The following is a 14,558-nucleotide window of genomic DNA, read 5'->3' on the forward strand; positions in this document are numbered from 1 at the left end:
ACAACATTTATTATCATGGTATCTCCGGGTTTTTTTTTTTTTTTTTTTTTTTTTTTTTTTTTTTTTTGATCTAGTGAATGTGAGGTTACTGTGTAAATGGTGATGCATGTGCTAAGGGGGACTTGGTCATGGTGGAACCGTCGGACAAAAGGCGAATGAAGAAAAGGCGGAGGAGTTATCAAACGTCAGTCCTGACTTGACCAAGGTTGGTATCCCGCCGCCGCCGGTTGTATTACCCAGCTTTGCTAGAGTGCGTACCCTAAAGCATCTGGTTTTTCTCTTTTTTTATTCATTTGTTTATTTATTTATTTATGTATTTATTGATGTATTTGTAGATGTATTTATTGATGTATTTATGTATTCTTTTGGTTTTTTTGAAGGGGTGTTTTGTTGGGATGATGGGATGGATGGGGCCGGCGGTATGGCCCAAAGTCCGTGACCGTTTGATATCACCGACAATGGTTGAGGAGAGAGTGCGTGTATGTGTATGTGTATATGTGTGTATGTGTATATGTGTGTATGTGTATGTGTGTATGTGTATGTGTGTATGTGTATGTGTGTATGTGTATGTGTGTATGTGTATGTGTGTATGTGTATGTGTGTTTGCATGTGAATTTATTAGATTTTTGGGGGATGCTGGACCCGTTCGGGTGGTGGTTTTGGGGGGGAAGCACTACGCTTCGCTCTTCACATGGGAATGGGTCAGGATTCTCTCGTGACATGACACAGCAGGCACAGCAACAGGACAGGCGGGCACGGCATGAGAAACCGAACCTTACCTTGTGGTTACGAAAGATAGTGGGAAGCACGACAGCAGGGTTGGTTTGCCGTGGTTGGGGTTTGGTGGTTTGGACCCTGGGATAAAAGAAGAAGAAGAAGAAACCAAATATTGCAAGCACATGTCGTGGTTCGCTTTGGGGATCGGCGACCCCGGATTTGGGTGTTCTAGAAGGGGAGTACAAGAGTGATGACACATGCATGCATGGCTTGCTTGTGTGTCGAGCGGTGGTTTGATAGGCTTTTTTTTTTTTTTTTTTTTTTTTTCCATCCGCCCGGTCGGGACCTGCCAGTTGCCTTTGCCTTTGCCTTTGCTGATATCCATGCCATCTCTTTCTTCTCCTTGGCTTTGGCTTTTGTCACTGCTTACTTGGTTAAAACAGAGAGGGCGGGCTTATTCATGGCCTGTCAGTCAGTCACCGGGCGGCGGGAGGGGCAGCGATAGTAAAACGTGGCGGGGGTTGGCGCTGAGGCCGGTTTATTCCCTAGGCGGGCATGGGCCCCGAAGTGTCGATTTTGGGGACTTTTGGACCGGGAAAAGGCTTTTTTTGTCTTGTCTTTGGGGCGGTATACGGAGGTGGGCTTGTGATGTGATATGTCATGGTTGAAGAAGGGGTGACGTGATCGGGGATATGTCAGGAGAGGAGGCTTTTGATGGTGATAATCGGTGGGGATCGCATGTGTCAGAGAGTGGTTGATAGCATGCGGTTTCGCATGGGTTGTTTGGTGCGAATATCGAGGCCGGGTAAGAGTTGAGCCATGCTGCAATGCCGTGAGGTTTGATACCCCAAGTTCAAGGAAGCTCCACCTTGTTCCCTTGCAACTCGAGATTCCACCGCAACAAATCGGCCAGGTGGATGGCACCTTCTGAGAGCAAGATCCGGGGAAAATGTCTTGGTCTTTTTCTCTCTCAACGGGGGGGTGCTTGGCCCTTTCCCCAGGGTGTCAGTCAGTCACTTGTCATTCCACCCAACACACCCATTCTCACAAGCAGCAGCATCATCGTCATCGCTCGCTTTCGCTCACCCCTCATTTCTCATCCTACTCCCCTTCCTCCTGTTCAGCCATACGAGAAGCGAGGAAAGCGGTCGTCCAATCCAGTTCTGTCCGGCCAAATTCGAGGGCACAGCGGTCACAAAGATTCTAGAATGCTACACTGCATGATGGAGCCTGTGCTCGCCACTGTTGTGTCACAGGATACGCGTATCTCGTTTTTGTTTGTCTTCCCCATCATTATCGTGCTCATGTTAGTCCTGAGTGGTGGTCGGCTTCTCGGTTAAGGGCAGGCAGGAAGGAAGGAAAGGAAGCGTTCCCGGGCTTCCTCTTCCCAGTTGTTTAGTGCGAAAAACTGAGTGATTGACCATTTTGGACTGGCTCGTCGGTGAGCCAAAAGACCCAAGATGCTGCCTTGGTGCGGGGGGAGACGTCCTCGATACGGGGACGGGCTTATCTTTCTTCTTCTTCTTCTTCTTCTTCTTCTTCTTCTTCTTCTTTTTCTCCTTCCCCACGTGGAGAGGGGATGCCATCGGTTAGGTATCACATCATCTCTCATATTCCTTCCCGTCTTTCGGCGTCAGTTTCTTTCTCTTTTTGTCCGTCTGCTTCTGGGAAACTTTCGTGGTGGTTGTTCAGCCAAGAGGCCGAGGGATGGGGGATGGCAGTCCCGTTATGCATGCGTGCCGGAGTGGTTCAGTTCATGCTGATGTGGGAAGGTGTCTTGATCGATCAACCAATTATCAGCTGTATTCTGATTCTAGGCTAGGCCAGGAAAGCTTTTGATGATGGCCTCTTCTAGAACATGTCCTCGATCAGGTTGTGTATAGTTACACACCATCTTTCCTGCCTGCACCAGTGATAAGAATCTCAAGATTATCATGGTTTTCCCTGGTCCTAGTCTATCCGAAGAAGCACACTGCAGACGATGCAGACACGGCTGATAATTGTGTTTCTTGAACAGACGAAAATTCTGCAATCAACTTTGCATGTCAGTGTGCGTTGCAGCAGGAATGGGCTTTGGGGCCTAGGCCGGCCTGTGTAGGTTTTCGATCCCCACGCATCGCATGCTATGCTGGCTTTCTTCAACTGGTCAAGTATTAGGTACTTTCTGCCTGTCCAAGTCAAAATGTCTCAAGCCGATGTTCTGGATACAACCAACAGACATGGTTTCATGCAGCCAGGAACCAAAACACCTCAGCTGTCTAATCTCACGAGGTTGGTAAAGCTGAGAAGTGAAGGCATCACGAACTTTCCGCTCCCGCTCCCATCACCACCAACCATATATGCACACACATACACATGCAAAGCCAGGAAGTAGTTCCAAGCAAATTAGCTAACCAGCACGTTGTCCCGCTTGGCACTTGGCCGTCGATTCTTGGATATTGTGGCTTGCTGGCTTGCTGTAGTTCGTCCTGCGGATTATCGTGAAGGGTGGGCAGTGCTCCAATGAGCGGTGCAACCGGTCGGGCCCGACAGACGACGGCCTACCATCGAGTCCGACCGAGCATGGGAGAGTGAGAGTGACCGCCACAGAGCGCATGTCACGCACCCTCTTCATCTAGATAGATGAAGGCGGCGGTGCAGTCCAACACGTGAGATGCAGATAACCCTAGAGAGAAACCCTCAGAATACTTCGACCCTCAAAGGAGAAGGACTATGACGGGTCAATTCGGGTTATGTGTAATGGGGGCTCCATGTGAAGTGGACATCAGGGAATGAGTAGGGGTGCCAGTGGTTACCACCCACGCTGCGGACAAGGTGACTGGCACCGCAAACGTGTCTAAGTCTGAAGGTACCATGGTGAGACTTTGTCCAATGGGAAATGAGGCCTGTTTTCAAGAACCCCCCAATCATGAAGAAGTGGGTGTTCCACATTTCCACTGATGGATGGTCCAGTCGACTACCCCTGAAACGCCCCTTAAAATCCCAAACAAAACAGAGTGCATTGAGCATCAGCATAGCAACAACAGTATCGGAGAGGGAACATATTTTAGCTGAAATACATAACCACGTTAGTAAATACTCATCCACGGAAACTTTGACATGGATGTTCAAATCGAATGAACGATAACTGCGATGGCTTGAAGGGTTGGTAACACAGCTCAGATTTTTTTCCCAGAAAACCCTCTGTGCCCTCATCATGAAAGTCCAAGCAACCCAATAATAAAAATTCAGGGGATGAACCTTTATGGGTAGCCGGCTTCCAATTTGTGTGGTCATGGCAACCAACAACCCCAGTGCTCTCACGACCAGTCCACGCACTTCTTCTCTTTGGAATACCCCCACTTCGGCGTTTCCAGTTCCAGTGCTGGAACTGCCTGCCCGGAACCCCCGGTTGGCTCCAAGCCAAAGGCAAGAGCGAATAAAGATAGCCAGACTCTTAATGGCCATGTCTAGCTACACATGCAACCACCGTGTCACAAAGCTTCCTTCCATCTATCATCCAAACTCCTCCATCATCAACCAGCTCTTCAACCTCTCCCATCACCCCGTCCAGACCTGTTTCTCCTTTACCCACTGAGGCCGTTTCTCTTACACTTGACAACTTTACTCAAGTAACACTCTAGACAACACATCGTTTAGAATACTGACCCTGTTGGCCATCACACTCCTCGTCTTGACACGCATCTCCTACATTCACTACCAACAAGACCTACTCCCCTGATATTCTCGACATCAAGGTGCTCGAGACATCGAGGTGTGCGAGACATCAAGTGATGATCTCGACTTGACTCTGCATCATCCCGAAACGGTACACACCCTCCCTCTTGATGCCCCCCTTTCGTTGCACAGTGCCTCCCCCCCACAACTATATTTCCCCCCACAACTATATTTCCCCCCCTTTCCCCTCGCAGAGACAGACCCCCATTCCAGACCCAGAACCCACACATCACCACCCCCAAGTTAAAAAAAAAAAAAACACCTACACACCAAAAACCACACACCCAGAACGACGTCCAAAATCCAACACTCCAAAATGTCCGACAACAACAACCCTCCCGACCCTGAACTTGCCAAGCCGAAGAAGGATGAGGCAGCTATCAGAATCGTCGAGGAGGCAGAATCGTCGAGGAGGCAGAATCGTCGAGGAGGCAGAACGAGATGCTCGGCGTCGGGCGAAAGAAAGGAAAAAAAAGGCAGCGGAGTGGCTGCAGGAAGCTGGTGGCAAGAAGCCCGACAGAAAATGGGCCCGAGGTCTACATACTAACCTAGCAAGCCCTCCGCAGTGGCTTGCTAAACTGGATGTTCTGGCATCCTACTTTAGTTTGTTTTGGAGGACTTGTGCTGTATTCAGCTGTTGCCCTTTGAAGACCTGTGACGCAAGTTGGAGTGCAGCATAGCCGGCCAGAAAGAAATCAATCAACAGAGACCATTTGATTCAGTTATTTTTTGACTTTGTATTCAGCTGCCTTGGCATCAATGTGTTGTGGGAGCCTAGTCTATTCTTTTGCTCATAAATCTTCTTTTAACCCCTTGGCCGTGTCGCTTTTCACTCCTGAATCTGTTCGCTGGAAGGGGAATTGTGTTGTTGGTGTTGTTGTGGGGGGGGGGGGGAATAAGAATGGGGAAATGGGTGAAGAGAGAAGGGGTGCTGGGGCAAGTGAGAATAAAAATAACAACAATGCTCCTATCAACAAAAGCCAACCGAAGCCTCACCACCCCTATAAAACGTCTATCCCCAAGGCGCCTTATAATAAATGCCTCTGCTATACGCAACGCAGCGCAGCGTGTTTCACCCTGTTGAACTGCGAGCCCATATACGCTAGATCGCCGGCCCGAGCATCCATACCGCCGCGACACAAGATTGTAACGATCATTTATCGGCGGTGAAGCTGCCTATAGCTTTCGTCACCTTCTGCAGCCCCATGCAGTGATGGAGCTGGAAAGTGTGTCCCGATAATCCTTGACCACTCAGCAAACAACTCGTCGGAAAATGCGGTCCCGAAGTGGCGGCAGTATAGAGAGTGGTTCCTAGCTTGTACCATTCATACCAGCACCCTGGGCCGCGAGGGCAGCCTGTTGGTGTTGGGCAGCCTGCGCTTCGGCTTGTGCGCACACATGGGTGATCACTGCTTGCTCATCGGGCGAGAGTTGTGAAGTAAGCGAGGCGTAGAATTGGGGCTGTTCTTGTTGAAGCCCTGTGGAGAATTAGAAATTAGCGGTTGCCGTCGCAATCTTTAACGGATTGTCGAAACTTACTGTGGAGAGAGACATGGAACGACATGTATGGGTCGATCTTGTCCAGAGGATTCTCCAGAAGTACGCTGTCTTCGCCCAGGTCATCATCGGAGACCTCACCCTCGGCGGACTGCAACTTTTGTGCCTGGAATGATCTCGTTAGTAGGGTACATCTGGATCAAAACTTTGCGGAGGCATTGCCTCACCTCCTCATTCAGGAAGTCAAGGTACGCAGTACTCTCGTCCTTGCTTTCACTGTGTTCACCCTCAGCTGCGTCGCCTTCCTCCCACTGAGCACCATCATCGTCCCAGTCCTCATCCTCGTCATAGTACGCTGAGCTGTCGAGTTGGAAGTCATCCCTGAGAGCCTCTTCGCGATCTGCCTCATCGTCAGTAACTGCAAGCTACATTCATCGCCTGTTCTGCTTACTCTTCATAGCTGCCGGAAGGGTGCTAAAGAGGATCGTGATTCCCTAGAGGTCCGTTAATATCCAAATCATCCACAATTCAATCACCAGGCCCATCAAGGGTAACTTACCTTGAGAAGCCTAGGCCAGCCTACCGCGACGCTTGCCGGGATTTGTTCATTGGGAATAGTAATGAGTTGAACAATAGCCATGATGCAGAGCCTCTTGTCATGCACGCGGGTGAACGATTCCATACTGCCGAACCACAGGCTGAAGAACTTGTTGGTCCAGCCCTGTGTCTCCAAGATGTGGAGAGCCAGGAGGGGGTTGTAGTATATGGCGTTAATGACCATCTCCATGAGGTGGATCTTGTACGACTTGATCGTGACTTCCTGTCCGCTCAAAACGTTCATAGCGATAGTGATGAAGCCGTGAACGCAATCGTCGATATGGCCACGGAGGCTGAGCATCATGGCTTCGGCGAGCTTGCAGGCGCAAATGCGGTCAACACCTCCAACCCTGTTCTCCATGAACATGTCCGACACCATCGAGAACAAAGCCTGGACGTATTCTGGCTTGTGGATAAGCTGAGGGGCACCGAACTGCACAAAGTTGTCCAGGGCAGGGAGCATGTCCTCGAGGTACAGCTCAGCACCGGACTTAAAGGTGGCATGGACAAGCTCAAATGCCTGCCACATGATGGGGGAGATCCGCTTAGCCGCGAACGTGCAGCTATCGATGATCTCGAACACTTCGTTGTACAGATCTGTCACATGTTAGCCCCGCTCCACACACCAACCGCCCATCAAACATACCGTAAAGCTTGTTCCGCAGGGTGATCTCAATCACAGGCATGAGAACCCCCTCGATGTGAAGCAAGACATCCGGCGAGCTTTCCAGAGTAAGGATGAGTGTGCCGATGGTCTGCAGCACTCCCAAAGCGGTGATGCTCTTGTCGTCTAGGTAGTCCCCATATTCGTTGTCGAGATCATCCCTTTGCTGATTGTTTTCCAACAACTCGCGCACGATGCGCAAGTATGTGTCACGCAGCTGCTCACTAAGCGCCACAGCGAAGGGGGTCAGCTCGGCAGCGAAAACCTCCACGAAATCTTCCATGACATTAGCCAGAGCGTCGATATCAGCCTCATTAGCCAACTTGAGGAGCTGTTGCATGATTGTTGGGATGCTTGACTGCATGCTGGTTCTGATAATGTCATGTCTGATTAGGGGCTGCAGAGCCAGAGCTGCAGTCACACGGACTGGCAACTTGGGATCCGCCATGCAGTCCAGAATGTGACGATACACAGTCAAGAGATTGTTTTGCTCCTTGAAGTTCAGCTGCTCAAACTTCTCCACAGTGTCGCAGGCACGCGCACGCAGGTACCCTTGTTCGTTGCTGAAATCAGGGAAGACGAAGCGGACGAGGAAATATTCCACCTGGTCGGCGATGGGTGACTTCTTGCCCAGAATGACCGGAGCCAAAGTACCAATCATGCGGAGAGCACCCTCCTTGGCGATATGATTCTTCTTGTCCGGTTCAGACGCCTCGTATTGGGTGACCACCTCATTGATAAACTTGAGGATTTCGAACGTCTGCTTTCTCCGCGCCTTTGTCAAGGTGACCAAGAAATTGGTAGCAGAAACATCAGGGGCCGAAACCTCCTCGTAGAAGTTGAGCTTGCGGTGCAAGTATTCCTCGGGCTCTTCTTCGAATTTCTCAAGATCGTCCTCAGAGAGGCAAAGAACAGGAAAGATAAAGTGAGTGACCAAGGTGGTAAGGTGAGTTTTGAGATGCGCCCACATCTCCTTGGGTCGAATGCACTCGTCCAGGAACACAATGGTGTACGAAAGGCAGGGTCTGCTGAGCCAGGTGGTTTTGGCAACCCATTTCTCAATCTCTTGCAGGTAGTGGTTGAAAATCGTCGGCGCAACCTGGGCTGTGAAGTCCTTCGCAAATCTCTTCTGGTCGTCGCTGGCATTGTCCATGAGAGAATTGGGGTTGCCGTGTCTACGAGACACCGTCAGCTACAAGCAAAGCAGCATACTTGACCCAGCACCGATTCGTACCTGATATACAAGCGGTTCAGATTGAAATACGCCCACTTCTTCGCCTTCCACCAGTGGTGACGCTCGCGTTCGAGGGGGTCTTCGTGCTGCATAGCAGTCGCGGGGATCGGCTTGGAAACAGTCTCCAGGAAGATGGTGCACCACGCAAGGTTAACCTCGTTCTGGCGGAGGAAATCCGAAAGCTCAAGCTGCGGTTGTCAGGTCAGCATCTGCTCAGCACTCTTGAGGTTTACATCCTGGAAACATACCCAGGTGGCATGCTTGTAACATTTGAGGGCGATATGCAGCATTTCGCCAGCCTCGTCGCTCTCCTGCTTCACCAGCTCCTGGCAGACGACCAAAAGTCTTGGGAAGCTGGCCTCGACAATCTTGTCAAAGGGGGCCCTCGTCTCACCCTCTGGTGACTTGAATCTGTAGGTCCGGCAGATGGCAAGCAGGCATTGCAGACCAGCCATTACGGAGGCGGGGGTATTTGTGTTCAGTAGTTGAATCGTATAGTCCATAAAGTTTGGCCATGACTGAGGAAAATCGAAGTGGAGGATTCGCTGGAGGACTGGCACAAGCTGCTGCCTCACCTTGGCCTGAGAGCCGGCGAGCACAGGCAGTAGCCTCTCGCGGAAGCGCACCTTCGCATCCTCGGGTATTACTGAGTTGGTCGTGATATGGTCTGAACGCTCCCATGCGCGGTTCACCCGGTTTTTAAGATAGATAGCAGCTGAGAAGGTGTAAGCAATTGTGTTCACGGATGAATGAATATATACGGCTCGAGATAAGCAACGGAAAAAGGTTCGGTGGTTGGGGGGGCATGTCGTACTTGGGAGCTGCAGGGTGACGTTCTGCTCGGAAGACACGAGGTCGAGGAGGATGTCTGTAAAGTTGGGCTGATCTTCGGCCTGCACGCCAACAAGGGAACGGTCAGCAAACAGCCACACGTGTGGGCGCAAGACGGGGCAGTGGAGGCGGCATTGTTGTTGTTGTCATCTGGTGCGATGGGTATGGGTTGGGGAAGAAGGGCATTCAGGGCACTCAGGTCGACACCGGGGGGGGTCGAGGGTGGATGGCAGCGGAGGCGGTGGTGGTGGTGGTCCCCGTGGTGATAGCAACATACCTGCTTCAGTTGGAGCTCAGCCCGCCTTCGCACATCAGCGTCGGCATCGAGAGTAGCGACGATGAACGATCTGATTGCGGTGGCGTCCATGTTGGGCAGCGTGAGGGATGTCCTATCGCATCAACAGCCCGTCCAGGGACAACAGCTATGGGTGTGGCGGGCAGAAAAGGCAGAAAAATGACACGGGTGGAAAGCCGAGATGGATGTCGAAGTCGAGGGCCAAGCTTAAAAAAATTTGGGCCAAAATCTGGGTTGCAACAGAGGTCGGCAAAGACCCCGAAATGGCGGGGCTAGAAGTTAAGAGGGTTCACGCTGTGTAGCCACAGGCGCTTGTCACTGTCAGAACAGCCCGTCGTTCACCTGCAACCTTGGTCCGTGCCTCTCAGCCTGCTCTGTCGGGTACCTGAGATGAACGAACAAGAGGACCCTCGACTCGGGGGATTTGCTGAAGACGGGAGGGAAAAGAAATGCTGAAACAACAAGCCCTTTTACTGCTGTCTGTCTGTCTGTCTCAAGGATCCTGTTGGTGAGCAGAGCTCCCGTTCCCGTTTCAGAGCGGTTAAGTTTCCTCGAATTGGGATTTGCAGAGGACGGGTGAGCTATTCTATTTTGATTTGGTGCGCTGCACCAACAAAATACCAACCCTCTATCAGACGCCACTGCCACTAGACCAGAGCAGTACTTCTCCGTGGGCTCGCACTGAATCTAATTCAACGCCCCGCCCCTCTATCTCACTTGAGCGTTGTCTTCGACGACCCTGTTCTGAATATAGGCACAGTCACAGAAACTGGTGGTTGTCCAGTTGTGGTGCTGCACAGTTCATCCAAACCGACACAGGCCTACTAAGAAGGACAGAGACAGAGGGGGGCCTATTCTCCCCCCGATGAGCTGGGCAGTACCTCTTGGCATTCTGATAAGAAGATATCCAACCCCGCTATTTTGGAATTTTGTCATCCAAATACATATGCCCATCTCTATTGCCGCTTCATTATTGCTCTTCACTGCTCCTCACATCAGACATCCCTCCTGTGGTCTATCCCGGCCTTCCATTCTTCATTCCACTTTTCATTCCACTTGGTCCTGGCAGTCTCTCCTCAACCTCAATGTCAAACGCCTGCCAGAGGATTGCCAAGAAAGGGCAACGCAACGGAGGGGACCCCATGTCCGCAAAGGCGGTGACGCCCTCGAATCGATAAACCAGTGCCCGCCAATCAGGGGCATCATGGTTCAACCCCTCCTTGCCCCTCCATCCAAGCCAAGGCACATGACCCACTTCCTTCTTTTCCCCTCTATTCCCCGCCATTTGCTTCTCCTGGAGTGGAGTTCACCCAGGGTTCGGGCTTTTCGACAAGGGCACAACTACACAGTATATGGAAAAGAAATATTCAAATTCACATCAACAGGTTTATGAAGCTGGCTTATGCGGAGCGGGAATACGCGGTAAATCAAACTGCCCACCGTTGGTCTGCTCCAAAGCACAGAAACAATCCATGTTTCAAGATAGCCTCGCAGACCAAAAAACCCCATCCACTGAGGCTCGCCAGAAGTTCTGACTCCCGTTAGACATTGACCAAGAGCACGAGGGGCTGTCCCTGAAGAACCAGTCCTTGGGAGTCTTTGCACCCCCACCAACTTGTTTGTTCACTTGTCTTTTGCCCGGCTTTCCTACTTTGCGTCACTGAACCCCGTTATGAGGCCTTGGAAGTGTCTCCATCTGAATTGACGCCCAACCCCCAAACCACACCACCTAATATGTACTTAGCCGTCATGGCTGGTACAGTAGCGTCCCTGGCGTGATCACCAGACTGAAGGCTCTCGGCTGTCAATATCGTCATTTGGACTGACAGATCGGATTCGGGTTCAGCAGAAGAAGCTGCCATACTCTAGCCATCTGCCCAACGCAAGCCTCAAACCTTTTCCTTCCTTGCGCATACCTCCCTAGCCATCCCAAGTAACCGACAAGAATAGCTTCCCACGGACGAACACCCCCCTTCCCCCCCCCTTCCCAAAGATCCAGAAATGCCAACGGTCACGGTGGAGAAAAGCACACACACGCCCAAGGTGGAGCAAAGAAAACCAAAAGGCTCTGGTATCTTTGATAGTGTACTTTCTCGGTGACCCCAACAAGAATGTGCATCATCCGACATGTAAAAAGGGGGGCGCAGGAACAAACTCCATACAGGAAAGGGTCGTCCAAACTCTTCTTCCAAAGTGGAAATCAGGTACATGCATGCATATGACAGACAGGTCCCAGCCTCACCTCACTCTTCTGCACCAAGCGGGCCATGATCATCACCACATTGTTCTTCAACCACCACACCACCCTCGAGGCCTCGATGACTGACAGCAGCAATGTATATGTCACCACGTGCTCACTCATCTACAGACATCTTGCCCATCTTCACATAACCCTCTCCTGTAAGAGAGGCAAGCTTCTCGCAAAGACATGTCTCAAGACCCACTTGACGACATCCATACACAACGCTAAAGTCTGATCATCGTGTGCAAATCTGTGGGATGCATCATGAGCCATGCAGCAGCAAGAAGCCGGTTTATGAATGGCCCCTTATTTACTCTTTGAGCTCAGGTATCAACAGCCATTCCGAACAGATACTAAGCACCACGCTATGACATGTTGGGATCAACCTTTGTGTGATGAGTGTATAATACAATGAATGGGCAATGATCACGCCACTGATCGAACTAACATTGACAAACATCGCAACGTTGATCAAAATAACATGAACCAAAAGTACCTCAAATCCAACTGTATTCATCAACTCCATCCCCAAAGAGCCAAAAGCATCATGAGCATCCAAAAAAAGATGCCGAGCAACAAGCTGGGTATGCGCAAACTAACGTGAAAGAAAGAAACAAGACAAAAGCAGACACCCGCCCAGAACTCATGACATACAGCATAAGCAAAACAAAACAAATCTGACAAACCACCCACCCAATCTTGTAACCTATTCTTTTGTGCTTTCTTCAACAGCCCAGTTCTCCAAGACTGACCACCAAGCGCAAAACAGAGACACCATGCTATACCAAATACATGCGATGCCCAAAGCTAAACATGCTATGACCGACAGATAAAGGCGTCAATAACTCTTGAGCAGTGAAACATAAACAAGCGGCTTAAAGATGATGACAATGAGAAAGGTATCCACACACTACAAGACGGTTAGACATGCTCTCAACAACCTCGAGGATGAATGAAGCCGAGGGGGGGATGGAAGACAAGGGGTGGAATAACTGACAGTAACATGACACAGAACATCAAGCCGTGCAAGTCCGGTCAAGTAAAGAATGGTCCAAATGGTAGTCCATGGCATGTCCAATGATAGTCCTCGGGTCCATGGCAAATCCAGCTGAGAAAGTTGAATCCAACGACAAATGTGAAGAAATAGGTCGAAAATCGTTGACAAAATGATGCAGCAGAGGAGAAAGTCAAACAGATCCGACGAGCAGGGAAACATTCGTCTGTAACCTGAAGGAGTGTCGAGCCCTATCGGTGTTGGTCAAGTTCAGGTCCAAGTTGAGTGGTCCAAAACGTGCTGTCCAAGGCAAGACTGATGTCAATCCATGACTTTCCATCCGAAGTCCCACTGGTGTGTTGGTAATGTTGATATTCCAAGGCTGACAATTGCTGATATGACCGGTGTAGAAAAGAGAAGGATCCGGATGAGAAAGAAGTCCAATGGCTCAACCTTACCACGATGTTGTTCATTGATGTCTTTGACAGTGAGGGTAGCCTCAGCTTCAGATCCAGAACGATGATGTTGTGTGAGCTCCGTGCTCTCAGAACCCGGATGGGTCTGGCAATCCAGTGTCAGAACACCTCATGGTCAAAAGAGCGTCCGAGGGAGAAAAATGGTTGTGTTGTCAGGTATCCATATGTGGGGTCGAAGAGGTCCTTAATCCATGGCTTGTGTGAAAGATCCAACGGGAGAAGAGAGTCGCCAAGAGAAAGTGAAATCCAGCAGGGTCCAGAAAGATGTGAAGGCTCCATAGTTCCTCAGCGGTGTCCAGAATCATCAAACATCTGCGCTGTGTTAGTTGACTCAAACACAAAAGCTCAGTTCGCTCGCCCGAGGCGAAGACGGTGGGTGGAAAATGGTGTAGCTCATTGTGCTCCGAGGGAATTCATCAGATATATACACTCTTTCAAGCGTTCACTCACCTCGCTGTCCGGCCGTAGCCGTTGTCTCTGGTTGTTGATGTCAGAGGCGGATGCGCGGTTGAGAAACCGGGATGTCAGCAAGGCGACTCACTCCTGGGCGTGCAAAAAAGAGTTCACAGCCAGAGGCAAAATGCAACAAAGGAAGAAGCAGTCCTGACAGCCGATCCGGACAGCGAGGGAGGAAGTATCTACAACCGTTGTGAAGATGTCCTCAGTCTCATCATCGTTCTTTTTTCCTAGGCAGCAAATTTGTCTCTCCTATATGGTATCAAAATCGTCTCGTCTCTTGCCCCTCTCTGTCGAAAAAGAAAAAAAAAAGGAAATAAATGATAAAAAGAAGAAAAAAAAACATCACACGGCAGGGCTGCCACCCGCCGCTGTTTGTTGTCCAGAAGTTGCCAAGGGTCCAAAGGTTGCCGGCTGGCAGAAGATGATCCAGTTGGGGCGAAGATGCTTTTGACATGTCGAAAAGATCCAGAATAGTGGCCAGCGGAACAAGTAGTCGAAAGACCCGCATCGAGGGCATGTCGTCATATCATGATCCAAAAAAGGGTTGACAGAGATGCAACTTGCAGCTCCCGAGGTTTGTGGAAACCTCCGATCCAGGGTCTATCCGTGGGGGCCTTGTGTCAAAAAGGCAGGTTGCAAAGGCAGCCGAGTCCAGAAGCGTAAAGAAAGTAAGAAAACAAACAGTGAGCTAGTCCCAGCCCAAGACATTAGCAGGCATTAACATAATAGCGGTTCAATCAGACGCTCCGGACTCGACATGCCGAGGACGTTTCGGGGCGGACAGTTTTGTGTGGTGACTAACGCGGGCATTTGCGTGGGGAGGGAAACCTGCGGT

General features: G+C 50.5%; 2 protein-coding genes across 2 annotated transcripts; both read right to left on the reverse strand.

The window, feature by feature from the left end:
• Positions 1 to 5,088: 5,088 nt before the first annotated feature.
• Positions 5,089 to 10,649, reverse strand: NMD5 (Nonsense-mediated mRNA decay protein 5). The gene is made up of 10 exons (XM_062908667.1): positions 9,535 to 10,649; positions 9,241 to 9,319; positions 8,675 to 9,141; positions 8,405 to 8,614; positions 7,175 to 8,384; positions 6,491 to 7,125; positions 6,383 to 6,425; positions 6,159 to 6,349; positions 5,974 to 6,097; positions 5,089 to 5,912 (listed from the first exon to the last, which is right to left on the reverse strand). The coding sequence occupies exons 1-10, from the start codon at positions 9,622 to 9,624 to the stop codon at positions 5,746 to 5,748; spliced, it is 3,216 nt and encodes a 1,071-aa protein (XP_062771782.1). The 5' UTR covers positions 9,625 to 10,649; the 3' UTR covers positions 5,089 to 5,745.
• Positions 10,650 to 13,568: 2,919 nt separating this feature from the next.
• Positions 13,569 to 14,240, reverse strand: QC763_0024560 (uncharacterized protein; the record flags this gene model as incomplete). The annotated part of the gene is made up of 4 exons (XM_062905428.1): positions 13,569 to 13,581; positions 13,715 to 13,741; positions 13,806 to 13,950; positions 14,072 to 14,240. The coding sequence occupies 4 exons, from the start codon at positions 14,238 to 14,240 to the stop codon at positions 13,569 to 13,571; spliced, it is 354 nt and encodes a 117-aa protein (XP_062771783.1).
• Between the last annotated feature and the right edge of the window lie 318 nt (positions 14,241 to 14,558).

Source organism: Podospora pseudopauciseta, chromosome 1, assembly GCF_035222475.1.
Source record: "Podospora pseudopauciseta strain CBS 411.78 chromosome 1, whole genome shotgun sequence".
Taxonomy (NCBI): Eukaryota; Fungi; Ascomycota; class Sordariomycetes; order Sordariales; family Podosporaceae; genus Podospora; species Podospora pseudopauciseta.